The following is a 27,210-nucleotide window of genomic DNA, read 5'->3' as shown; positions in this document are numbered from 1 at the left end:
ACCTTCTGATCGGCAAGTCCTAGGCTCTGTGGTTTAACCCACAGCGCCACCCACGTCCCTAAATGCCTTCTTAATTTGCTTTAAAATATTTCTCTTTTGGAACTTTAAAAGCCGTAGAAGAGACGTTCAGACAGCACAGTCAGGCCTTCTCTCTTTCTCTTTCTCATTTTTTGGTCAATTAAAATGCAGCCCAAAGCCATTGTTGCTGCCGTGCTGGCAAGAGATTTGTGGCTCAACGTCTACCCAAAGTGGCGGGGAGTGTTGTGACCATTCTGTATGGTGGTAGATCCCAACTCACATCATTCTTGTCTGGGGCCGATGGGAATTGGAGACTAAGAGCACCTGGAGGGTCACAAGTTGTGTCTCTCCAGGTGCTGTTAGACTCCAGCTCCCATCACGGCTAAACACGCCAGGTTGCTTACCTCCTTCGCTAAGTGAGGAAGAAACCTTTCAAGGGCCCTTCAATGTTAATGAAAATATCCCTGTGTTTGGAGGTAAACACAGCTGGATGCTTAAGGTGACGGTTGTGACATCTCTGTGTGATGCAATTTTGTTCCGTTTTAAATTTAGTGCAGTTGATGTTAGAGGTCACGGTTAAGATGTGGTACCTGTCATCATGACAGTAACTCATGTCCTGGGTTGTGACATTCAGACTGAGGTGTGCTTGGTCTTGTTATTCGGCTCACTGGTAAATATGGGTGTGAGTCAAACATAAATAAATCACTATGTAGCAAATTACATGGAAATGCCAAGTCAGAGAAGTGTAAAGGGGATCAAACCGGTTTTTTGTCCTCCTCGTAGCTTTTTTTAACAACTCTTTCTACTAAGTTTATAAATAAATTATAACATATTTCATGGAAATAACATTGTAACTGTAGTTCATGAATCATAAAACAGTAAGGAAGACAGTTGTGTGGACAATGCCATATAAAATCCACTAGTAACCCACAATACAGAGGAGGAAGTATGGATGCAGCTTAGCTATATAATTATTATTACATTAAATTATAAAAATGGGACGTGGGTGGCGCTGTGGGTAAAACCTCAGTGCCTAGGACTTGCTGATTGTAAGGTCGGCGGTTCGAATCCCCGCGGCGGGGTGAGCTCCCGTCGTTCGGTCCCAGCTCCTGCCCACCTAGCAGTTCGAAAGCACTCTTAAGTGCAAGTAGATAAATAGGGACCGCTTTATAGCGGGAAGGTAAACGGCGTTTCCGTGTGCTGCTCTGGTGCTGGCTCGCCAGCTGCAGCTTCGTCACGCTGGCCACGTGACCTGGAAGTGTCTTCGGATGGCGCCGGCTCACAGCCTCTAGAGCGAGATGAGCATGCAACCCTAGAGTCGGACACGACTGGCCCGTACGGGCAGGCCTACCTTTACCTACCTTTAAATTATAAAAAAGTATTGTCTTGACTTCTAAAGTAACCTTGAAAAGTCATTCAGTTTCTCCAATAAAATGGTGTCCCAAATCTTTTTTAACCATTTTGAAATGGTTTGTTATCTGTAAAGCTTTCCATTATGTGGCAATACAGATAAGATCCATATAGGGACCGGCCCTGCTGTTAGGTAGGGTGAGGCAGCTGCCTCAGGCAGCAGATTTGGCGGGACGGGAGAGGAAATGGAGGAGAGAGCTGTGGGTGCTGTGTGGCCCACCATCCATTCTCCAAACTGCTTTGCTGCCTTTAGTTGCAGCAGAGGACACTATCCTGCCGTCAGCACCAAAGTAAGATTCAACGGCCTATCAGTTGTCATCTGTGCGCAGAACTGGGATGGCCAACTACCTTTCTCCTAGATGCCCGCCCCCTTAAAAAATAAAATGAAAAAATAAAATTGCCAAGCATGTAAACCTGAATGTGTGTAAGTTGTGAGTTACCTGTACTCTGGTGAGATGTTAATTGGGGCAGCGCCTGAAGTTGTGTTGAGTAGCTCATCGTATCCTTTGTACAATGGCAGTAAAAAAAGAACAAAGAACTTTCCCAGTGCTACTTGCCTTTTGAGATAGCATTTCACTTAAATGAAATCAAATGCTATCTCACAAGGCTAGCAAATGCACATTTTATCAGAAAGTGTCTGAAGTCAGAAAAGGCTGTGTGGTGACCCCTGGAATTTGCATTCCGAGTGTTCCTTTTCTGCAAGCTCAGGACATTTGAGTGGAGAATCTTTAACCAGGCAAAATTCTTCCTTCGGGCTTTAATGAGAGATGGGTGGAGGGAGGTATTAATAGGGCCAGGAGTGTGTAGCTTTACTGAGCAAAGGGTTCAAAACCTGCCTGCCACGGTGTTTGTAGCATAATAATAATAATAATAATAATAATAATAATAATTTTATTTATACCCCGCCCTCCCCAGCCAAGACCAGGCTCAGGGCGGCTAACAACCAATAATAAAAACAAGTTGATTAAGATACAATTTAAAAGATTAAGATACAACATTAAAACATTAGGGTGCAATCTCTTCATAGGAGGAGAAAGGAAAAAGAAAGAGGGGGAGGGAATCAAGTTGACTCCAAGCCAAAGGCCAGGTGGAACAACTCTGTCTTACAGGCCCTGCGGAAAGAGATCAGATCCTGCAGGGCCCTGGTCTCATGAGACAGAGCGTTCCACCAGGCCGGAGCCAGTGTTGAGAAGGCCCTGGCTCTGGTTGAGGCTAATCTAACTTCCTTAGGGCCCGAGACCTCTAGGGTGTTGCTATATATGGACCTTAAGGTCCTCCATGGGGCATACCGGGAGAGGCGGTCCCGTAGGTACGAGGGTCCTAGACCGTGAAGGGCTTTAAAGGTCAAAACTAGCCCCTTAAACCTGTCCTTGTACTTCACCGGGAGCCAGTGCAGCTGGAAAAGCACTGGGTGAATATGCTCCCATGGCAGAGACCCCGTGAGGAGCCTCTGCGTCACCACTCCCAAAAGAATGCAGAGTGCCTGTGCAAACTTAAATGTTTTGATGCAAATATAGAAATGAGGCCTGTCGTTTAAAGTGAATTGCATCTGTGCCATGGGGGAAGTCTTGTCTCGGTGACCTGTGTGTCCCCTAAGCCGACTGTGTGGAGGTTAACTGTAAATGAGCTGGTTCAAGGTGCCTTCTTTCTTCTTGGAGGGGGGTGTCTTTATTCGCCCCCCATCTAACATGGAATGGAAAGCCCTTCAAATCTTCTTCTTCTTTGGTGATCCCTTGTAGCTGAGTAAGATTGTCTTCCATAAACACGGTTTTAACAGTGAGTCCGTAAGTGACTGTGGAGGCCAATTCTGGATCCACACGTCCTTCCACAGTGGGGACATTGGTTTCCGGGCGGGAGTTGATCACGGTTTGGATTTGCCAAGCGTGCCTTCCTCTTAGCACGTTTCTCCCTTGCGTCCTGGGTTTGAGTGTCTTCAAAGCCCATAACACCTTTGGTAAAGGCTGTTCTCCAACTGGAGCACTCACAGGCCAGTGTTTCCCAGTTGTCGGTTTTTATGCTACATTTTTTTAGATTTGCCTTTAGAGAGTCTTTAAACCTCTTTTGTTGACCACCAGCATTACGCTTTCCATTTTTAAGTTTGGAATAGAGTAGAGTAGAGGAATAGAGGACTGTCAACGAGAGCCAGTGTGGTGTAATGGTTAAGAGCGGTGGACTCATAATCTGGTGAACCGGGTTCGCTTCCCCGCTCCTCCACATGCAGCTGCTGGGTGACCTTGGGCCAGTCACACTTCTCTGAAGTCTCTCAGCCCCACTCACCTCACAGAGTGTTTGTTGTGGGGAAGGAAGGGAAAGGAGAATGTTAGCCACTTTGAGACTCCTTCGGGTAGTGATAAAGCGGGATATCAAATCCAAACTCTTCTTCTTCTTCCTGGGATTTATTTCCAAACCTGAGGAGATCAGTGGCCTCAATGAGCCAGTGGCTTTCTGGGCAGCTGCCCCCATCATGCCATCCACCCATCACAAGGGCATGATTCTGGGCAGCGGGACATAGGGAAGCGAGCAGGACTGGCACATGACAGCAGGCCCCCAGTGCCAAGTTACTCTTTGGTATCAGCACCAGCCATGATTTTGCAGGGGAGTCTGTCCTTTTTGGAAGGCGGGTGGCGCTGTGGGTTAAACCACAGAACCTAGGACTTGCCGATCAGAAGGTTGGCGGTTCGAATCCCCGCAATGGGGTGAGATCCTGTTGCTCGGTCCCTGCTCCTGCCAACCTAGCAGTTCAAAAGCAGTCAAAGTGCAAGTAGACAAATAGGTACCGCTCTGGCGGGAAGGTAAACGGCGTTTCCGTGCGCTGCTCTGGTTCGCCTGAAGCGGCTTAGTCATGCTGGCCACATGACCCGGAAGCTGTACACCGGCTCCCTTGGCCAGTAAAGCGAGATGAGCACCGCAACCCCAGAGTCGTCCACAACTGGACCTAACGGTCAGGGGTCCCTTTACCTTTTACTCTCCCTTTTGGGATTTCTAGCTTGCTGGGCTCAGTGCCCTCTCCAACATACAGAGCGATAGCCACACCTGGCATGTCCTTCTATCCTTCCTATAGAGCAGTGTTTCCCAAACTTGGCTCCCCAGCTGCTTTTGGACTACAATTCCCATCATCCCTGACCCTGCTAGCTAGGGATGATGGGAGTTGTAGTCCAGAAACAGCCAAGTTTGGGAACACTGCTACAGAGCTTATAGCCAGATATACCTATTCCCCACTGGTTCTCTCTGTTCCACCAGGTTTCTGTGATGCTCACTGTATGGGTGTGTGGAGAGAGTCTCTTCCTTTAAATTCCTGGGAGTTTACCTTTGTGAAGACCTCCCTTGGAAAAACAATATAACTCAGGTGGTTAGGAAGGCCCAACAGAGACTCCATTTCCTCAGGGTCTTGCGAAAGAACAATGTTAAACAATTGATCACCTCCTTTTACCAGTCCACAATAGAAAGTGTCCTTTCATAGTGTATCATGGTGTGGTACGTTGGCCTGACAGCCACGGACAGAGAGTCTTTACAGAGGGTAGTAAATACAGCACATGATATCATGGGCTGTTCCCTGAGCCCGCTAGATGACATCGCAGGGGATCGTTGCCTTAGGACAGCGAGAAAAATTCTCAGGGACAATTCACACCCTGGCCAGCACCTCTTTAATCTTCTACCCTCAGGCGGGAGATATAGAAGTATAACCAGTCGTACCAACAGGCTAAAAAACAGTTTCTATCCGTGGGCTGTTAGGCTGCTGAAGGGAAAATAATATAGTGCAAGAGACTTTCGGAGTTGGTGTGTTGTGCGACAAACACACAGAGTGCAATGAGATCGAGTGTTTGTGGGGGGGGGGGAGAATCTCGGTTTATTTCATTGTACACAGGTTGTACATTGGCAATAAAGCTATTATTATTATTATATCCATGTTGTTCTCTAAGACCTGGCACCCCAGTTCTCCCATCTTGGCTTGGAGGCTTATAAACCTTTGGATAAAGTCTGCCTCTTAAATTTGGCCTCTCCAAATTGCTCTCCAAATTGGATTTCCATTTAAGGTGGCACAGTATTCTTCTTTTTGTCATTGTTTCTAGATGCCTCCCAAACCTATGACAGTTGAAGAGCGCTCCATTCTCTGCCAGTGCCCGTAGCGGGGAATGCTTTGTTCTTAAGGATCAGTTTGCTCTAACCACTGCGCTACAGTAGCTAAGAACAAAGCATTCGGGTTTGGGGCAGCTGACAGCCCTTGGAACCCAGCCCTTTATAATAATAATAATAATTTATTATTTGTACCCCGCCCACCTGGCTGGATTTCCCCAGCCACTCTGGGCGGCTTCCAACAAGAAGAACTTCAGTAGTAGCGAATCCTCTGGAAAAACAATCTCTCAAAGAACCAGTTGATGGCATTTTTACCATTGTACTGTGGAGAGTGTATTAACTTTTGGTCTGTGTGTCTTGTTTGGGAGCTGCACGGCCAGGGAAAAACCAATGCTGTCCAGGGTTGTAAAGACTGCAGAGAGAATAATTGGGTGCACTCTTCCCACCTTGGATCAAATCTATGCTGCAGGTGCCATAAGAAAGCTGCAGAGATAGCACAGGATAGTGTGCACCCCGGAAATGATCACTTTCAGCTTCTGCCTTCTGGAAGAAGGTACAGGATGCAGGTGGCGCTGTGGGTTAAACCACAGAGCCTAGGACTTGCCGATCAGAAGGTTGGCGGTTTGAATCCCCGCGACGGGGTGAGCTCCCGTTGCTCGATTCCTGCTCCTAGGGACCTAGCAGTTCAAAAGGACGTCAAAGTGCAAGTAGATAAATAGGTATCGCTCCGGTGGGAAGGTAAATGGCGTTTCTGTGCGCTGCTCTGGTTCACCAGAAGCGTCTTAGTCATGCTGGCCACATGACCCGGAAGCTGTACGCTGGCTCCCTCGGCCAATAAGGCGAGATGAGCGCCGCAACCCCTGAGTTGGCCACGACTGGACCTAATGGTCAGGGGTCCCTTTACCTTACAGGGTTATAAAGACTAGGACTAGCCGCCTGAGAAACAGTTTCTACCCAAATGCAATTCTGGTTTTAAACGCAATATAAGGTGTCTCTTGAGTATATTGTCTTTTAAAATGGGGTTTCTGAGTTTTTAGGAGTTTTTGAATGTCTTATGTAGATTTTTCAATTTCGTTGACAATAAAGATATCGTATCGTATAATATTGTACCGGATCGGATCGGATCGTAGTACAAAGCGGGGGGGGGGGGGCAGTTGCTTTCTTTTCCCTCCCACCCCCAAAGTACCCACCCACCTGAGACCCAAACTGCTCTAGGAGGCTTCTGTTGTGGGGCGAGGAGACACACTGCAAGACTTTGTTTGTTGTGAGTCCTCCTCTTCTTTCTTTGTTTCCAACACATTGATAGTGAGCAGGCGAGCAGGTGTCTTTCAGAGTGTGTTGTGACCCCTCACTTTGGGGCCTGCCTGAAAGCCCCCCCCCATGGCTGTTATTTTATGAAATGCTTCTACAGTGGTACCTCGGGTTACATACACTTCAGGTTACAGATGCTTCAGGTTACAGACTCCGCCAACCCAGAAATAGTACCTCGGGTTAAGAACTTTGCTTCAGGATGAGAACAGAAATCGTGCTCCGGCAGCGCGGCAGCAGCAGGAGGCCCCATTAGCTAAAGTGGCGCTTCAGGTTAAGAACAGTTTCAGGTTAAGAACGGACCTCAGGAATGAATTAAGTACTTAACCCAAGGTACCACTGTATATGGGTCTGCACCCATATACATTGGTAACAAGGGTCCATTAATTCCAGTGAGTCTATTCTGAACAAAAATCAGTTGGCTGCTATCCTTGTGGGCACAAAGACTTTTGTGGTGGCATTTTTTCAAAAATAAAAATAAAATTGGGTTGTGTTTAATGTGGACATAGTTCTTCATGAGGTTTTAAAAACTAAGTTAATTTTTTGAACGAGGGCAAGCACAGCTCCTCATAGAATACTCTGCAGTTTTATTTTTATTTTTGCAATGTAACCGTGAAGCGTACCCAAGAACAGACCACCGGATTTTCTGGCAACTTGTTTTGCTTCTTCTAAAATATGTTTGAGGAAAACCCCCAAAACAGGATAGGGTGTGTGGTTGACTTCTGTTTACTGCCCGGTTACCTGCTCTAAGCAGTTGATAGTTCAGTCGCTCATCCTGCCCTGATAGACCTCCTTGCCAAAGTTGCTCTGTTCGAAGCTAAACCTGTTCTTGAGTGTTTCAGAATTGGTTTGCAAGCGACCTTGACAGAAAGCCACCTTGTGTTAACTGGTTCACTTCTAAGTAGTATCAACAGGTGCTAGATTTGGCTAAACTGCAGCCGACCCATTGCGCTCTGGGGCGGATTTGACAGGTATCGGACTCCCCACCCTCTACCCCCATTCATTCACAAAATGTTCCCGTCCAGTTGTCTGACTTTCAAACAGTTCTGCGTCAGATTCCACCCCCCACCCCCCGAATCACTCGGGGCAAGTGGCTGTTAACCTGCCGAGATAATGGCGATAGCTTGTGTACCCATAACAAACATGGGGTTTTTAAATGACTGGATGTTGACTGTAACCAACATTAGTGCGCTTCTCGTTCTCTCTGTCCAACCCCCCACCCCTTGGCGAGATTTAGCTAGGCAGGAAGCAATGCGGGCGTCTTGCATCCGTCTGCATTGCAACAATATACCTCTTGTGCAAAATACCAAAGCAGACAGGAAACTTTGCTTCGCTCGGCTGTCTCAGCGCTTTGCTGATACTTCCAGTCCCCGGCTTTTCCCTGCCTGCAATTGTGTTTTCTCCCCACCGCTGCTAGTGAAAGCAGAGGCTGTGCGTGGACCAAGAGAGAGGAGCAGACTAGAAGAGGTAAGAGCGAAGGCATGCTAAGCTAAGTAGGGGATCAAGGATCTACGGTGGCTTTCTAGCTGGATGGAGGAAGTGGAGGGAGGGAAGTTTTCTTCCCTCTCACCGGACGCTAGACCTTGTGGACATGCAACACATGTGTCACATAGAGGAGGGAGAAAGGTTGTTTTCTGCTGCTCCAGAGAAGCGGACACGGAGCAATGGATCCAAACTACAAGAAAGAAGATTCCACCTAAACATTAGGAAGAACTTCCTGACAGTAAGAGCTGTTCGACAGTGGGATTTGCTGCCAAGGAGTGTGGTGGAGTCTCCTTCTTTGGAGGTCTTTAAGCAGAGGCTTGACAACCATATGTCAGGAGTGCTCTGATGGTGTTTCCTGCTTGGCAGGGGGTTGGACTCGATGGCCCTTGGGGTCTCTTCCAACTCTATGATTCTAACAAAGCTCAGGGTTGGAAGTTTTGGTGGAACACACTGTCACAGGAGGCAGTCATGGCCACCAACCTGGGTGGCCTTGAAAGAGGATTAGACAGTTCATGGAGGAGAGGGTTCTCCATGGCTGTGACCGATAGCTGCACTGGAGGAAGCAATGCATCTGAATGCCGGTCATTGGAAACTGCAGGAGGGGAGATTCCCGCCCTTGTGCTCTGAGAATTTCCCACAGGCATCTGGTCGACCAGGTCAGAACATGATGCTGGATTCAAGGGGCCACCGGCCTGATCCAGCAGGGCTATTGTTGTGCCTGCATATTCTTATGAATATATATTCTGCATCCATCTTCATAATAATACAGCGGTACCTCAGTTTTTGCTAGGGACGCGGGTGGCACTGTGGGTTAAACCACAGAGCCTAGGACTTGCCGATCAGAAGGTCGGCGGTTCGAATCCCCACAATGGAGTGAGCTCCCGTTGCTCGGTCCCAGCTCCTGCCAACCTAGCAGTTCGATAGCACGTCAAAGTGCAAGTAGATAAATAGGTACTGCTCCAGCGGGAAGGTAAACGGCATTTCCGTGTGCTGCTCTGGTTCGCCAGAAGTGGCTTAGTCATGCTGGCCACAAGACCCAGAAGCTGTACGCCGGCTCCCTCGGCCAATAAAGCGAGATGAGCGCCGCAACCCCAGAGTCGGGCACGACTGGACCTAATGGTCAGGGGTCCCTTTACCTTTTTATATGCTATATGGTTATTTATGGACCTAATAGGTATCTAAACCCATTTGCACATGTTGCCATGCAACCAGTCCATGCAGAATGTAGGCACCCTATATATAGAAAGGAGCAAACCAGTGATATTTTAGGGAGCAGGCTAGCAATCTGCTAGCCCTTACTTACATCATAGGAGCCTACGCAACACAAAGCACTGTTTCTGTTTGTAGGTTTTATTTCATTTGTTTTTTATCTTATATTTTGGAAATGTACACCCAGGGGGTTTTTTTCCCATTAAATCTTTTTGGGGGCCCCAAGAGAGCTATAGCTTTTTTAGCTTATACGTGAATCCGGCGCTGCTTGCAGTGGCCAACCAGATGGGAACCCAGTGGGAAACTAGGCAGCAGAACATGAGCACAAGACATAGCTGTCAACTTTCAGATTTGAAAATAAGGCATCAGCAGCCTTGAAAATAAGGGATCAGCAGCCTCACCTGTCCCGGGGACAGTCTACAGGATATCTAACAATCCGGAATGGCAGCGGGAAACGGTGCTGGAATAAGGGAATTTCCTGCCAAAAGTGGGAAGGTTGACAGCTATGGCCCTATCCACTGAGTGGGTCTATAGGGAAGGAGGAGGTCTTTCAGCTAATTCAGGGCCAAGTTACTCGGGGCTTCAAATCCCTTGAATTGGGGCTGGAAACCAACTGGCAAGAAAAGCAGCTACCTTGATACAAAGGCCATTTTTGTTCTTGGGGATCCCCAGCCCAGTAATCTGGCTGCTGCATTTAGAAGCAGCTGAAGTTTCTGAGTCATCTTCAGAGCATGTCACAAGGACCCAGACTGGAAGTTATCAGAGCACAGAGTTCTGTTGCCAAGGCATTTATGCCCAGTTTTAGCCGATGAACCAGGCAGCTCCTTGTCACCTGAGCCCTCCGGGCGCAGTGATGGATCCCATGAATGCTCTGTGGTGGTTTTACGAACAAAAATAGATCCAGAGAAGCAGAATTTCTAGAGCACTGGACAGGAGGTGGAACTTGATGTCCTCCAGATGTTATTGGCCTACACCTTCCATCCTCCTTGTCTATTTCCCATGACACCTGTAGCGGAAGGAAGTTTCAGTCCAGCAACATCTGGAGGACTGCAGGTTCGCTGTCCACCTAGACCAGCCTCCTGCTTCCATAAGTGCCCAGTTAGTTGCCTCCAGGAAGTCTACAAATAGCGCCTGAACCCCATCCTGCTCTTCGTCCCTGGTGCTTGACGGCCAACAACATTGTTTGGGGTAGTGAATTGTCCCCCAGAACCATCTATCTAAGGCTCTTGGCTCCATTCTAACCAGTCAGGTGAGAGTGATTCAACAAGGAAGGCGAGCTGATCCTTGTTGATCTTGCTTATCTGGCCAGTGTGAACATTAGCAAACCATGTAAGCTGTTAAAAGAAGTCCAGGATGTGATCAGTGGGGCACATTCTGAGTTGGTCTGCAAAGGAGTTGTTTGCTGCCTCTTAAATTGATGCTTTATGATGCAGCACCCGGAAGTAAATCCTGTTGGATTAGGTGGGGCATACTTCACGGGACGTGAGGCTACGACTTTGGCTTGGACTACTGCAATACGCTCTACGTGGGGCTACCTTTGAAGGTGACCTGGAAACTACAATTAATCCAGAATGCGGCAGCTAGACTGGTGACTGAGAGCGGCCGCCGAGACCATATAACACCGGTCTTGAAAGACCTACACTGGCTCCCAGTACAATTCAAATTGTTGGTACTGACCTTTAAAGCCCTAAACGGCCTCGGCCCAGTATACCTGAAGGAGCGTCTCCACCTCCATCGTTCTGCCCGGACACTGAGGTCCAGCACCGAGGGCCTTCTGGTGGTTCCCTTGCTGCGAGAAGCCAAGTTACAGGGAACCAGGCAGAGGGCCTTTTCGGTAGTGGCACCCGCCCTGTGGAATGCCCTCCCACCAGATGTCAAAGAGAAAAACAATTACCAGACTTTTAGAAGACATCTGAAGGCAGCCCTGTTTAGGGAAGCTTTTAATGTTTAATAGGTTATTGTATTTTAGTGTTTTGTTGGAAGCCGCCCAGAGTGGCTGGGGAAGCCCAGCCAGATGGGCGGGGTATAAATAATAAATTATTATTATTATTATTATTATTATTATTATTATTATTATTATTATTATTATTTGGCCTTAGCCTTTGGCACTGCAGCCTTTGAGGCTGTGCAGGAGGAATTCTTCATTTCCCCTGTGATGCGCCACTGAGAGCATGGCATGATTTTTACGTGGTGGCCTTTTCCAGATTGCGACACCGTGGCCCTCTGACAGCCGGCCTTGTGTCATAGCAAAGAGCTTTAGCTGTCAGCTGGGGAAAGTCCCTGGTTTCCTTTGTCTCGAATGTAAAGTCACAAGTCTTTGACCTGAAATGAAAATGAAGTCTCAGGAAACGTAGGAGTGGAAGAGCAAAGCGTCTCTTTTGCCTGCAGAAGGCAACAGCTGCGACCCCTGCAGTCAGCCAGGCTTGCCATTATGAAGCTAAATGGATCCATGGTCTAGCTTGGTATCATGATCTGTCAACTGCTGTTACCCAGGCACAGTATCCAGTTTCTGGGGAGAGGACTGGTGTGCCCAAGTCCTGGTTGTGGACTTTGTGGCAGCATCTGGTTGGCTGATGTGGCAAACCAAATACTGGATTAGAAGATGGCCCTTTGGTCGGATCCAGCAGCCTGACTGTTCTGATATTCTTATGCCTGCATGCTCCCATTTGCTTGCCTTGAAACCTTATTCCTTTGTCTCCTCACCCTTCCACTACCATCCACCCTGCCTCCCACCAAAAATGAAGATTGTTCCTCTTGGATTGGACAGGGGCTTTTGAGGTTTGTTTTTTTGGTTGGTTGGTTTCTATTTCTTTATAAAGCAGCAGGTGGTGGTTGGTTGGTTGGTTGGTTGAAAATTTGTATACAGTGGTACCTCAGGTTACATACGCTTCAGGTTACATACACTTCAGGTTACACACTCCACTAAGCCAGAAATAGTGCTTCAGGTTAAGAACTTTGCTTCAGGATAAGAACAGAAATCGGGCTCTGGCAGCACGGCGCCAGCAGGAGGCCCCATTAGCTAAAGTGGTGCTTCAGGTTAAGAACAGTTTCAGGTTAAGAACGGACCTCCGGAATGAATTAAGTACTTAACCCGAGGTACCACTGTACTACTTGAAAGTAAGAAAACCTCTAAGCAGTTTACAAAATTACAATTCCCCCCTGGAGTGGTTTAACACAATGTATGGTGCTGATGGGACCAGGAAGCTACTTTCTACCAAGTTGAGCTATTACCCCAAACCGCTGCTCTGTCCCAGTTCCTGCCAACCTAGCAGTTCGAAAGCACACCAGTGCAAGTAGATAAATAGGTACCGCTATGGTGGGAAGGTAAATGGCATTTCCATGTGCTCTGGCACTCATCACGGTGTCCCATCGCGCCAGAAGCTGTTTAGTCCCGCTGGCCACATGACCCGGAAAGCTGCCTGTGGACAAATGGCGGCTCCCTTGGCCTGAAAGCGAGATGAGCGCCGCAACCGCATAGTTGCCTTTGAGTGGACTTAACCGTCCAGGGGTCCTTTTCCTTTACCTTACCCCAGTGCTCTTCCCAGTCTCTATCAGTGAGGCTTTTGAGGCCTCTTTTGACCTCTCTCCCCGCCCTGGTACCCAAGATCCTTTTAAAAGGAGGTGCCAGGAATTAAACATGAGACTTTCTCCAAGATGTCCTACTCTTGAGCCCATGTCCCCTTCCTCTGATTTCTTTTATCCCATCAGCCATTACAGCCTTAAAGGCTAGAAACTTCTTTTACAGGGGAAGGGAATTCTTAGGATGCTGAATGTTGCCCTGTGTGGTGGAATAGCTGAAATAATTTTTAATGAATTTGCTGAAATAATTTTTAAAAGGGATACAAAAAAGGGAGATGTGAGGAAGTCAGGAAAATAAGTGAATCAAAGAGGAGAAATTTTAAAAAAGGGATTTTTGTGTTTTCTTTTTAGTGTTTTTTTTCTTTTTTCTGCTTTTTTCTATTTTTTCTATAAGTTAAATGTTTGTATTTTTTGTATTTCGTAACTTTATATTTTTGTGTATGTGTTTTTTTCTTTTTTCTGTTTGTTGTTATTCCTAAAATTTAATAAAATATTATTTAAAAAAAAAAGAATAACAAAAGACACGCATGATAAATGGTCTCCACCATTACCTGTGCACAGGGCAGGTAACAAAACATAGGGCATTCGGTTGGTCCTAGGAACACCCCTGCTTAACCAAACAATGGTTCTGAATCTACCTTTTCAACCATGAGGCCTAGGACAGGTGTCTGCAACCTTTAGACAAAAAGAGCCACTTGGACCCGTTCCCGAAGAAAAAAAAACTGGGAGCCACAAAACCATTGCGACACTTAAAACAAATATATCTCCGGAGCCGCGATCTGACAGCGGGCGGGAAGGTGACGTTGGGACGGTGCGTGACTAATGCACGCACTGCCCCCATGCGACGTCACAGCCAGTACAGCGCCCACCACAATGCGCCTCCTCCCTTCGCTAGTATCCGCCCGGGAGCCGCGGCAAAGGTGTAAAAGAGCCACATGCGGCTCCAGAGCCTAGGAACTTGCTGGTTGCTTTTAAATGCTACTTACTCCAAGGGTGCTTCAGATATTTCCAAACTCTGAATAGGGAAGTAGGTATCATTCCCTCCCACACACAATCCAGACATTTTAAAAAAATAGTCTTGTACTGTGAGATCACATGGTTTCTTCTTCTTCTTATCCTTTTGTATTGTCATTCCTTAGAGGAAGTCCAGCTGTCGTCTTCTCAGGCAGTGATGCTCTCAAGCTTTCCCTCCACAGTGTGTTTCTACAGGGTGATGCCCATTTGAGCTGCCAGCATGTCTATGTACCTGAAGCATTTCACTGTGGTGGGAGATGATCCTGCTCAGTGGAACAATGACTACAGGAAATGGGAGGAAGAGGAGATGGAAGAGGAAGCGAAGACCCCTGAGACTGCCGTCAAAATCGACTCTTCTCCCAGGACCCCCACCTTCCGGGAGGTGATGAAGAAGTTGTTCCAGTCACACAAATTTCAGGTACGTAGCAGGTACCTGCTCTTATGTGAATGGAAACATTGGTGGCCAGGAGACCTCAGTGTTGTATGGAGTGCCCAGCTTTGAAGGGAAAGAAGATGGAGGCCTCTAGGGTTAAATTGGTGACCATGAATAACCAGCCATTGCCACCAGCAGGAGCAATTGAACTCCTAGTCAACTTGGGGTCTCCAAATACTTTGTGCGCTTTCCTTGTAATCACAATTTGTTGTTTTTTTTTTTTTTGTTCTTGGGGTGTCTTTTCCTCAAAGGCACTACAAGCATGTTTGGAGCTGCAATAAAACTCAGTTTTTCCATATCACGTTTTCTAATCACCTTCTTAAAGGATGACACTGGACTTCAAAGTTTAAAATTTGGCTCATAATTATAATTTTAAAAGCAATTACTTTTATGACACGTGTTTTGCAAATGTGTGAAATTCAAAGCACATTCTTTCCTCCTTATGTTGAACTAGTGTGGTCAATCACTTTGTCCCAGCTGGGTCAGGGAGATGGTTGCCCTCCATGCAAAGCCTACAGTTGCAGCCACCTGAGATATGCCGTGGAAATTGTGTATCGTATTTGTCATGTCCTTTGGGAGAGTGCCAGGGAGGAGTCTGTAGAAAGTGCTGGCCTGCACCCACAGACTTTACGCTAAGAGAGTAGAGCTTGGGGAAGGATAACTTGAGGAAGAGACTTGGGGGGTCAGTTGCAAGGCTGGAGATCATGCGGTTAGAAAAAGAGGGCCAGAATTGGGTAGTTAGAAAGATAGTTGATAGTTCTCTCTTTTTTTTTTTAATAATTTTTATTAAGAATTTAAGAATTACAAAAAGAAAAGAAAAAGAATTAAACATAACAAAACAATACAATACAGAAGCAAAAACACTTCATATACATAACAAAACAAGACAAAAACAATTAAAAACACCTCCAATACTTTCAATATTATTATCTTTCATTTACTTGTTTCAGCGACCTCCTCGCACCTCCCTTTTTTGTATTCCACTTCAATTGATTATTTCAGCAAATCCTTTCCATCTTCCTCAATTTTCTGTCCTATAATTTATCTTAACACATTCTAACCTTATTTTTCCCTTTAATCCATTTACAATCTATTGTACTTAATTCTTTATAGCATTTCTGCTAAAGCCATGTAACTTCATTCCAACATCTTTCTAACATTCATTAATTTTACAATATTTCTGTAGATAATCTTTAAATTTCTTCCAATCTTCTTCCGCCGACTCTTCTCCCTGGTCTCGGATTCTGCCAGTCATTTCCGCCAATTCCATATAGTCCATCAACTTCATCTGCCATTCTTCCTGGGTGGGTAAATCTTGTGTCTTCCAATACTTTGTGATGCGTATTCTTGCTGCTGTTGTTGCATACATAAAGAAAGTTCTGTCCTTCTTTGGCACCAATTGGCCGACCATGCCCAGGAGAAAGGCCTCTGGTTTCTTCAGGAATGTATATTTAAATACCTTTTTCATTTCGTTATAAATCATCTCCCAGAATGGGTTGTTATATAGTTCTTAGACAGTTATTAGAAAGATACCTGAGAGTTGTTTGATCCAGTGTTTTGTCTGGATCTTGTGATCCCCATCCTAGATTCTTTTTCACTCAATCCCTGTGGCTTCATCAGTCACACTCACTTCACCTCCTTTTACAAGACTTTGTGTGTAAAAATCAGTGGATCCTGTCAGTTCCCTGCTGGTAACCTATGAGACCAAAATCTGTGTACAGTGGTACCTCAGGTCACATATGCTTCAGGTTACATACGCTTCAGGTTACACACTCCACTAACCCAGAAATAGTACCTTGGGTTAAGAACTTTGCTTCAGGGTGAGAACAGAAATCGTGCTCCGGTGGTGCGGCGGCAGCAGGAGGCCCCATTAGCTAAAGTGGTGCTTCAGGTTAAGAACAGTTTCAGGTTAAGTACAGACCTCCAGAACGAATTAAGTACTTAACCTGAGATGCCACTGTATTTTTGTCAAGAGTTCACCCATGAGGGTGTGAGACCTGAAGCATGCAAGGACTTGCAAACTTGGAAAGAACCAAGTTCAGAGGCAAAATTCACTGACTCAGCATAGCAATGTTGTGGGGTCCTGCTTCCCTGGGGTGTGAAATTGAAAGAAATACACAAGTCTTCTTCTCCTCAAGGTCTAAAACAGCCAGGAAGGCCGCGTTGTCAAAGAGACCATCACCAGCTGAATCATCATCTGCACAGTGGCGTAGCCTGGGTTGTCAGCACCTGGGGCAAGGCAAGTAATTTGCGCCCCCTAACCCATGGATTTTAGCACTCGAGCCAGGTAGGGGCAGATGTTGCGCCCGGTGTGGCTGGCCCCCCCTGCACCCCCCATGCTACGCCACTGCATTTGCACCAGCTTCAGACAGAACCACAAGACAAAACACAAAGCTCCTGAACTGGAATCTATGCCTCATCTGTTAGAAAGAGGGCAGGGAGCGCATCTTCAACATAACTTAAGAGGTTTTGTTGTGAATGACAAGACATTGCAGGCGGCACATGCTCATGGAATACTGACTGCTGCTAACAGAAAGCACCGTACAAACTTTTTGAAAGCATTTTACTAGCAGACGCAGAAAACCCAGGAACAGGCTGTGACTTCGGATGTTGCCATGGAGCAGCTGGTAGAATAAATTCCACAGTATTTTGATGGGAATGGGCAGCTTGTATTGCTAGTAGAATGCTCACCTACAATTATCCCTAGGTCGTAAATCAACATACAGTGGTGCCCCACAAGACGAATGCCTCACAAAACGAAAAACCCACTAGACGAAAGGGTTTTCCGTTTTTCGAGGCGCTTCGCAAGACGAATTTCCCTATGGGGTTGCTTCGCAAGACGGAAACGTCTTGCGAGTCTTGCGAGTTTTTTCGCTTTCCCCCCCTTTTTCTAAGCCGCTAATAGCGCTGATCCACTAAGCCGCTAATAGGGTTGCTTCGTAAGACGAAAATACCGCAAGACGAAGAGACTCGTAGAACGGATTCTTTTCGTCTTGCGAGGCATCACTGTATAAAGAAAAAATCCAGTTGCAATAGCATAGCAATATATGTGACAGGGCCAAGGAAAAATTAATTTGCAACTGTGCAACTTACTGTTCCAGCTAAGTTTACCTTTTCTGTAGTCCGAACTCTAAAACCTGATGTCCTGGTTCCTGCTGTAGTTGTATAAAGCTGCAGTTGTTGACTTTACCCTTTTTCTCTAGCATCAGGAAGAAGATAGCAAGGGCTGTCTTAAACATATGTGACGCCCGGGTACAAAGATCTGCCCCCCCCCGTTGCCCAGAATTTTTGACCTTTTTTAACTGGGGGGCTCCAAAGTTGCTGAACTTTTTAAAGCAAAGGTTCCCCAGAGTTGTGGACCTTTTTTAATAATAATAAATAATAAATAATTTAATATTTATACCCCACCCAACTGGCTGAGTTTCCCCTGCCACTCTGGGCAGCTCCCAATAAAGTGTTAAAAACAATACAGCATTAAATATTAAAAACTTCCCTAAACAGGGCTGCCTTCAGATGTCTTTTAAAGATAAGATAGCTGCTTATTTCCTTCACATCTGAAGGGAGGGTGTTCCACAGGGCGGGTGCCACTACTGAGAAGGCCCTCTGCCTGGTTCCCTGTAACCTCACTTCTTGCAATGAGGGAACCGCCAGAAGGCCCTCAATGCTGGATCTCAGTGTCCGGGCTGAACAATGGGGGTGGAGACACTCCTTCGGGTACACTGGACCGAGGCCGTTTAAGGCTTTACAGGTCAGCACCAACACTTTGAATTGTGCTTGGAAACGTACTGGGAGCCAATGCAGATCTCTCAGGACACCACCACACTTATCTCTGCTCAAGAAAAGAAAACAGGAAACAAAGGGGGCCCAGCACAACAAGCCAGCCTGAGGCTTCGGCAATTGAGCAAAGTTGGTCACCTTGTGGTATAAGCAGCGTGGGCCTCTCCGTGGCCCCACGCCAATCCCAGATGCGCAGGAGGGCGGCGCAAAGCTGCCCGCAGCAGAAGAGCCTGCTGCAGTGCTCCGACCAATGGATCTTCCCCAAACTCCAACTCTTGGGCCCCGGACTCTCGGCCCTGCCCCACATCCCTGGCACCTATAGTTAAGACGGCCCTGGAAATAGCAAAGGTTGGACAGAGTTTAATTGGCATCTGTCAAATGATGAGGCAGATCTGTGGATTTCATGCCGGTCCTCAGTGCTTGGGCTCAACACCCTCACAGATGCTGGCCTGTTCTGAAAAGCTGAGCCAGCAGCATACGTTGGCCAAGATCTTTTCTGCAAACTTGATGCAGCTGAAATGGGCAATGGACAATCCGTATAAAAATCCATCAGAGGTACTGCACATTGCATGGAACCTTGCATGTTAGTGGAAAGCAAATGGATGGAGCCAGTTTAGGAAAAGCATAGATGGAAGGGGAGCCAGGCAGCCATAGAAATGCAGGAAGTGCCTAGTAATTTAGCTTATTATTGTTATCAGCAGCACTTCAGGGTTTCAGACAGGACTGTTCCCCAACCTTACCTGAAAATGCTAAGGCTTGAGACTGGGAGCTTCTGCATGCAAAGCATATGATCTCCCACTGAGTATCTTCCCATTAAATCTGTCCTTAAATTGTGCAATATTCGCCCACTTGGCAGGCCTCTTGGCAAATGGCCCGTTTTGCAATTTTCTTATTCTTACTTCATTTTATGTACTGGTACCTTAACATACCTGACTCATTTGTAAACCAGAAGTGAAATGGTGTGTACACACACCTTTAATCTCCAGCAAAGGAATTGATCACGTTATGGAAATTCCACATAAGGAAAATCAAGTGCTTTCAAATGTCAGGGTTTGAGTCTCTATAAAATGGGTGGTACTATAGTAAAAAAACAGTTCGAAAAGCACCCCTGGGTGCAAGTAGATAAATAGGGACCGCTTACTTGCGGGAAGGTAAATGGCGTTTCCATGTGCTGCGCTGGCTCGCCAGATGCAGCTTTGTCACGCTGGCCATGTGACCCGGAAGTGTCTCCGGACAGCGCTGGCCCCCGGCCTCTTGAGTGAGATGGGCGCACCAACCCCAGAGTCTGTCAAGACTGGCCTGTACGGGCAGGGGTACCTTTACCTTTACCTTTATAGTAAAAAACACACACATGCGGTTTTAAAATAAAGTGATTTTAAAAATGTATAGTACACCACCATCCTGGTGAAGGTGGGTAGAAAATGTGATGTGGAAAAAACCTGATTGTACACAATAGCCCAAAATGTGAAAATCCAGAGCTATTTTCCAACTAATGTACAAACTAATTTTGGTCAACGTTGAATTTTTGATTCAGTATACTTTTTGTAATTTCACAAACTCTCCCCTCAACCTAATTTCCCCTTTGCCTTCCTCAGTTCTGGGAAAGTGGTTTAGTCTAGGAAGACAGGGAACAGGGGTGCATCTACATCAGTGTTTCCCAAGCTTGGGTCTCCAGCTGTTTTCTGACTACAATTCCCATCATCCCTGATTGCTGGTCTTACTAGCTAGGGATGATGGGAGTTGTAGTCCAAAAACAGCTGGAGGGCCAAGCTTGGGAAACACTGATCTAGATGCACCTTCTCTGCTTCTCTGGGTGGCAGCGAGGTGGGCAGGCTCCTCTGGCTGCCCCAGCAGAGCTCCTTGCCAATGGCACAAGGAAGCCAGGTATGTATCTTGTTGTTGCTGCTGTTGTTTAGTCATTTAGTCATGTCCGACTCTTCATGGCCCCATGGACCAGAGCACGCCAGGCACTCCTGTCTTCCACTGCCTCCCGCAGTTTGGTCAGACTCATGCTGGTAGCTTCAAGAACACTGTCCCACCATCTCGTCCTCTGTCGTCCCCTTCTCCTTGTGCCCTCCATCTTTCCCAACATCAGGGTCTTTTCCAGGGAGTCTTCTCTTCTCATGAGGTGGCCAAAGTATTGGAGCCTCAGCTTCAGGATCTGTCCTTCCAGTGAGCACTCAGGGCTGATTTCCTTCAGAATGGAGAGGTTTGATCTTCTTGCAGTCCATGGGGCTCTCAAGAGTCTCCTCCAGCACCATAATTCAAAAGCATCAATTCTTCCGCGATCAGCCTTCTTTATGGTCCAGCTCTCACTTCCGTACATTGGGCTTACTGGTGCATTGCGCCAGGGCACTGGCCTCAGGGGCGTCCCAGTGAGTGGGGGAGCTGCGCTGCTTTGCTTTTCCCTGCATGCCCGCCAGCTGTGCCCAGTCAACCATATGGGTGGCAGGCATGCAGCTTGCCTCCCAAGCCTCTGCGGGAGGAGAGCAACTCTGGGAAATGGGGGGGGGGGGCCCGCAGGTGGAATCTTTGAACCACAGCGCCGGATATGCTTAAGACGGCCCTGGTTATCCCAAATGGAGAACAGTATCGTTAAACTTGCATCCCAGCTCTAAGCAATTCCGTGTGGTTTTAAAGAGGAATCCTCATTGGAGTCTCTCAACTTTCCTGCAAGGTACACTTGGCCATGGGTAGGCAAACTAAGGCCCAGGGGCCGGATCCGGCCCAATCGCCTTCTAAATCCGGCCTGCGGTCAGTCCGGGAATCAGCGGGTTTTTACATGAGTAGAATGTGCCCTTTTATTTAAAATGCATCTCTAGGTTATTTGTGGGGCCTGCCTGGTGTTTTTATACGAGTAGAATGTGTCCTTTTATTTAAAATGCATCTCTAGGTTATTTGTGGGGCCTACCTGGTGTTTTTACATGAGTAGAATGTGTCCTTTTATTTAAAATGCATCTCTGGGTTGTTTGTGGGGCCTGCCTGGTGTTTTTACATGAGTAGAATGTGTGTTTTTTATTTAAAATGCATCTCTGGGTTATTTGTGGGGCCTGCCTGGTGTTTTTACATGAGTAGAATGTGTCCTTTTATTTAAAATGCATTTCTGGGTTATTTGGGGGGCATAGGAATGCGTTCATATTTTTTTCCAAAATATGGTCCGGCCCCCCAACAAGGCCTGAGGGACAGTGGACTGGCCCCCTGCTGGAAAAGTTTGCTGACCCCTGCACTAGGCTGACAGACAGTGAGCTGCCCAAGGTCAAGTCATTCTCTAGGTCTCCTTGGTGCAGAGCCAGCTGCCACCTTTCTTCCATGGCTGATGAACACCAAGCCTCGACTTTGCAATCTTCTGCTTGGCTTCAAAGGTTTGCATATTTATTCTGGTCTTGATTCTTCCTCTCCCAGATCTTAGTTGTCTGCCTGGTTATTTTGGACGCCATACTGGTCCTCGGAGAACTGCTTTTGGACTTGAAAATCATCCACCCTGACAAACACGAGATTGCACCCAAGGTAAGGGCAATAGGGGAGGAATCTGCATATAAATCATGGTTCATGTGTTGCAATTCTGTGAAGTGTAGAATCCACCTTCCTCAGAACCTTAACTTCTCATTTTTAAAATAAGCCAGTTGCTAGACCTGTAAAGATGCATATATATACTTGAAGAGATTTGTGTAGTGCCCTTTCTCTGTGAAGCAAATATGGGAAGGTGTGTATGTACATGTGACCCACACATCCCATAGTTTGCTACAGGTTGGTAAAAGGTAAAGGGACCCCTGACCATTAGGTCCAGTCGTGGCTGACTCTGGGGTTGCGGCGCTCATCTCGCTTTACTGGCCGAGGGAGCCGGCATACAGCTTCCGGGTCATGTGGCCAGCATGACTAATCCGCTTCTGGAGAACCAGAGCAGCACACGGAAACGCCGTTCACCTTCCCGCTGGAGCGGTACCTATTTATCTACTTGCACTTTGAGGTGCTTTCGTACTGCTAGATTGGCAGGAGCAGGGACCGAGCAATGGGAGCTCACCCCGTTGCGGGGATTCGAACTGCCAACCTTCTGATTGGCAAGCCCTAGGCTCTATGGTTTAACCCACAGTGCCACCCACATCCTGCTACAGGTTGGAGCCAAGCAGAAATGTATGAACCTGAAATATATCAAATAACGCTATATAAAGATAAAAACTTGACCTGTATAATAAATGAAACATACATTAAAAAAACAGAATCTTAGATCTCAAGGGAGGCCAGAAGGTGTTTTGTTAGTTGAGCAGCCTCTACTGTAAATTTAGCTACATTAGATGTTGCAGACCTATTGGAACTAGATAATGGATATTTAATCTTATCCATAACAATGAGGGTAGCAAGCAATGCTAAATATTCCTCTGAATCTTTATGCCTAGATGTTTTGTACAGTTCAGAGTATATTGCATGGCGTGTGGAGTTCTCAGTGGAAGGGGGCGGGCCCTTCCACAAATGCAAAACGGGTTGATCTCTGGGGATTTTCTCCCTTCCAGAAAATTAAGACTTTATAGGGCTGTAAATGCTTTGTGGAATAAAGGTAGATTTAGCTCCAGTAGGTATTTCTCTTCCCCATGGTAGAATCTAAAGCTGGGGAAAGTATTTGAAACTCTGGGTGAAGCAATAGCATCCCTGTGCTGTTCTGCAAACAGATCTTGGAACAAGTGCTGTAAATATTGCATCGGCTAGGTTGGATTTCAGCAGCAAAAGGGCCACTGGATAAAACTAGTACAGTCGTACCTTGGTTTTCGAACCGCTTAGTTCCCGAATGTTTTGGCTTCTGAACGCTGCAAACCCGGAAGTGACTGTTCTGGTTTGCGAACTATTTTTGGAAGCCAAACATCCGATAGGGCTTCTGATTGGCTGCAGGAACTTCCTACAGCCAATCAGAAGCCGTGCTTTGGTTTCCGAACATTTTGGAAGTTGACCGGACTTCCAGAACGGATTCCGTTCGACTTCCAAGGTATGACTGTATATCCAGTACGTTTCTGAGCACAATTCAAAGTGTTCGTGCTGGCCTTTAAAGCCCTAAACAGCCTCGGTCCAGTATCGCTGAAGGAGCGTCTCAACCCCCATCATTCAGCCCGGACACTGAGGTCCAACGTCGAGGGCCTTCTGGCGGTTACCTCATTGCGAGAAGTGAGGTTACAGGGAACCAGGCAGAGGGCCTTCTTGGTAGTGGCGCCCGCCCTGTGGATGTCAAGGAAATAAGCAGCTATCCTATTTTTAAAAGACATCTGAAGGCAGTCCTGTTTAGGGAAGTTTTTAATATTTAGTGCTGTATTGTTTTTAACACTCTATTGGGAGCCGCTCAGAGTGGCTGGGGAAACTCAGCCAGATGGGCAGGGTATAAATAATAAAATTATTATTATTATTATTATTATTATTATTATTATTATTATTATTACTACTACTACTATTATCCTCACTCAAAATCTACTGCTTGCTCTCCAGGTGTTGTTAAAAGTGTATTAACTTTTGCCTTGCCCTCTTTGCACCCTGGCAGGTGTTCCACTACCTGAGCCTTAGCATCCTCACCCTCTTTCTGGTGGAGATTTTCTTCAAACTCTTTGTCTATCGGTTGGAGTTCTTCCATCACAAGTTTGAGGTCCTGGACGCCATTGTTGTCATCATCTCATTCGTTCTTGACATTGTTCTTCTCTTCCGGGAGCATGAGTTTGAAGCACTTGGATTACTGATCCTTCTTAGACTGTGGAGAGTGGCCAGGATTATAAATGGTAAATCTTGAGGAATAGATGGATTTTGGTATGGAACCATTCACAGTGCACAGGCACTAATACCCATCCAGGAATTTCTTGAAGAAAGCCATTGTGGTGTAGTGGTTAAGAGCGGTAGTCTCGTAATCTGGGGAACTGGGTTCGATTCCCCGCTTCTCCACATGCAGCTGCTGGGTGACTTTGGGCCAGTCACACTTCTCTGAAGTCTCTCAGCCCCACTCACCTCACAGAGTGTTTGTTGTGGGGGAGGAAGGGAAAGGAGAATGTTAGCCGCTTTGAGACTCCTTTGGGTAGTGATAAAGTGGGATATCAAATCCAAACTCTTCTTCTCTTCTTTATTGTTTGCTGTCCCAAGTATTGCCTGAACAACAAACTTGCAGCTAGACTTCTTCTTAATCATTTTATTATTTGGCCACAGACCCATTAAAATAGAACAGTTGACAATTTAAAACATTCACTTACAATATGAAGCAAATGACTAAAACATATATTACACAGTACATAGTACAAAGATAAAATTTGAGATACAAATTGCGGTTAGAATCAGTGTACAAGACCTTTCAGTAGAGAACAGGAACTTGGCCATTATCTCTGTTATTAACTTGTTTGTATCAGCCGAGTACTGTTCCAGTGTCCTTCCAAGCTGCTTCCATATTTTGGAGCAGGGAATAATCTCTTGTGACCTTCTCTATGAAGATTACATTCAACAAAGACCTGACCCAAAGTTTTGACTTCCTATCTCCACAAGGTCACAAACAGTCCTCACATGGGATGCCTCTTTGTACTGTAGGAGGGAGGTGGTTAAATCTGGCCCTGGAAAAGGCCTGGTGATACTTTGTCAAATGACCTAGATACAGTGGTGCCCCGCAAGACGAATGCCTCGCAAGAAGAAAAACCCGCTAGACGAAAGGGTTTTCCGTTTTTTGAGGTGCTTCGCAAGACGAATTTCCCTATGGGCTTGCTTCGCAAGAAGAAAGCCCATAGGGAAATCTCCGGGGACCTCTTTTAAATGCTGGCGGTGGGGAGCAAAGCCTTTCCCCCCCCCTCCGGCCTTCAGAAGAGGTCCAGGAAGGCTGGCGGGGGCCGAAAGGCTTTGCTCCCCACCGCCAGCATTTTAAAAGCGGTCCGGGATAGCAGGGAAGCGCTTCCCGCTATCCCGGACGGCTTTTGAAGGCAGGCGGCGGGGGGGAGCAAAGACTTTTGCCCCCCACCGGCCTTCAGAAGAGGTCCTGGACCTCTTCTGAACGCCGGCGGGGGGCAAATGTCTTTGCTCCCCCCTGCCTGCCTTCCCGGGAGAGCGGAGAAAGCGCTGCGCTTTCTCCGCTTTCCCGGACGGCTTTTGAAGGCAGGCGGCGGGGGGGGAGCAAAGACTTTCGCCCCCCACCGGCCTTCAGAAGACCTCTTCTGAAGGCTGGCGGGGAGTGAAAGTCTTTGCTCTCCCCCCCCCGCCTGCCTTCCCGGGGGCTTTAAAATTGCCCCGGGACAGCGGAGAAGTTCGCTGTCCGGGGCGATCTTAAAATGCTGGTGGGCGGCAGCGCTGCCGCCCGCCAGCATTTTAAAAAACCCCGGGACAGCGGAGAAGTCCTCTGCTGTCCCGGGGTTTTTTAAAATGCTGGGGGTGGGAAGAAAAGCCCTTGTCCCCCCCCCCCAGCCTTCAGAAGAGGTCGGGGGACAGACTGTCCCCGGACCTGGACTGAAGGCGGTTTCCTTAGGAACGCATTGATTGATTTTCAATGCATTCCTATGGGAAACCGTGCTTCGCAAGACGAAAAACTCGCAAGACGAAAAAACTTGCGGAACGAATTAATTTCGTCTTGCGAGGCACCACTGTATGTGGCATATCTAGAAAACGCATGTTAAACTAAAAAAAACACTAGAGAGCAAATTCTGTGAGCACATGAGAAAGAATATTGGCAATCAGTATCCTTGATCCATTGTTCTAAAGTAGGTTGTATAGCAGAATTTGATTGTGGGCAGAGGAAGTGCAGAGACTTCTGAATCATTCAAATCCAGTCCTCTCTTCCTGGTTATCCTTGACCTCTCTCCCCAGGCCTCCAGGCCCTTCCTAACAGGAGTGGCTTTGTCACACACACACACACACACACACACACACACACTGCCTTGTTTTCACCCTTCCTGCCTCCTCCATCGCCATTCTTCCCTTGGGTCTGCTGAGACTATTTCCACATGCAGGTTCTTGTGACTTAGCCCATAACGCTTGGCTATACCAGTCTGCTTGCAAGGTAAGGTAAAGGTAAAGGGACCCCTAACCATTAGGTCCAGTCGTGACCGACTCTGGGGTTGCAGCGCTCATCTCGCTTTATTGGCCCAGGGAGCCAGCGTACAGCTTCTGGGTCATGTGGCCAGCATGACTAAGCCGCTTCTGGCGAACCAGAGCAGCGCACGGAAACACTGTTTACCTTCCCGCCAGAGCGGTACATATTTATCTACTTGGACGTGCTTTCGAATTGCTAGGTGGGCAGAGCAGGGACCGAGGAACGGGAGCTCACCCCATCACGGGGATTTGAACTGCTGACCTTCTGATCGGCAAGTCCTAGGCTCTGTGGTTTAACCCACAGCGCCACCCGCGTCCCAAACCAACAGATAAAACTGGACCTGCAGCTGGAGGGCCTTGATTCAGCTCCAGCTGCTTCCTCTCCATCCTCCCTCTCCTCTTTCCAGTGAGAGGAACATCCTAGAGGACAGTTGTGAGGATAACCGCTGTAAAGAGCTCGTGAAAGTGATCCCTGGGTCTCAGCCAATAGGGCCTGGCTAACTTTCTTGTCCTCTGTATCCATTCCCCAAGGAATCATCTTGTCGGTGAAAACACGGTCTGAGCAGCAGATGTCCAAGCTGAAGCAAGCCAACCTGCAACTCACCCTAAAGGTCCAGGAGATGGAAGCTAGCTGTGCAGAGAAGGTAAGGCCGTATTTTCAGTGGCTGAAGCTCTGATCCAGCTGCGTGTAACTGAGTCGGCTTGAAATTAAGTCACAGAAGCAAAAGTACAGGACAGGGAGCAGCTTTAGCAGCCCATCACACAAGCTCATAGATGCCAGGCACATGGCGGGCGAATGTGGCTTAGGGAAAGTAGATGCATGCAACAAGTTAGGACATGGACCATGCGATTAGGCCCATGGCCTGAGGTTCCCCATC

General features: G+C 47.2%; 1 protein-coding gene and 1 long non-coding RNA gene across 4 annotated transcripts in view; one reads left to right on the top strand and one right to left on the bottom strand.

Annotated features, from left to right (window-relative positions):
* The window catches only part of HVCN1 (hydrogen voltage gated channel 1), a 33,317-nt gene that overhangs the window by 4,774 nt on the left and 1,333 nt on the right, over positions 1 to 27,210 (top strand). For 2 of the 3 annotated variants that reach the window (XM_083753443.1, XM_083753441.1), the window contains exons 2-5: positions 14,280 to 14,515; positions 21,710 to 21,814; positions 23,826 to 24,057; positions 26,864 to 26,976. In XM_083753443.1, coding sequence (XP_083609569.1) covers positions 14,318 to 14,515; positions 21,710 to 21,814; positions 23,826 to 24,057; positions 26,864 to 26,976 — 648 coding nt within the window. In that variant the 5' untranslated portion in view covers positions 14,280 to 14,317. Of the gene's footprint in view, positions 1 to 7,212; positions 8,278 to 14,279; positions 14,516 to 21,709; positions 21,815 to 23,825; positions 24,058 to 26,863; positions 26,977 to 27,210 lie in introns of those variants that run through there. The other variant, XM_083753442.1, reaches the window with a different exon arrangement.
* LOC310851246 lies at positions 24,439 to 26,128 on the bottom strand. The gene is made up of 2 exons (XR_014567646.1): positions 25,883 to 26,128; positions 24,439 to 24,904 (listed from the first exon to the last, which is right to left on the bottom strand). It is a non-coding gene; the product is annotated as an uncharacterized lncRNA (long non-coding RNA).

This window comes from Podarcis gaigeae (assembly GCF_964106915.1).
Source record: "Podarcis gaigeae genome assembly, chromosome: 8".
Taxonomy (NCBI): domain Eukaryota; kingdom Metazoa; phylum Chordata; class Lepidosauria; order Squamata; family Lacertidae; genus Podarcis; species Podarcis gaigeae.
Note: the sequence above shows the minus strand (reverse complement) of the source record. Positions and strands in the feature narration are given on the sequence as shown.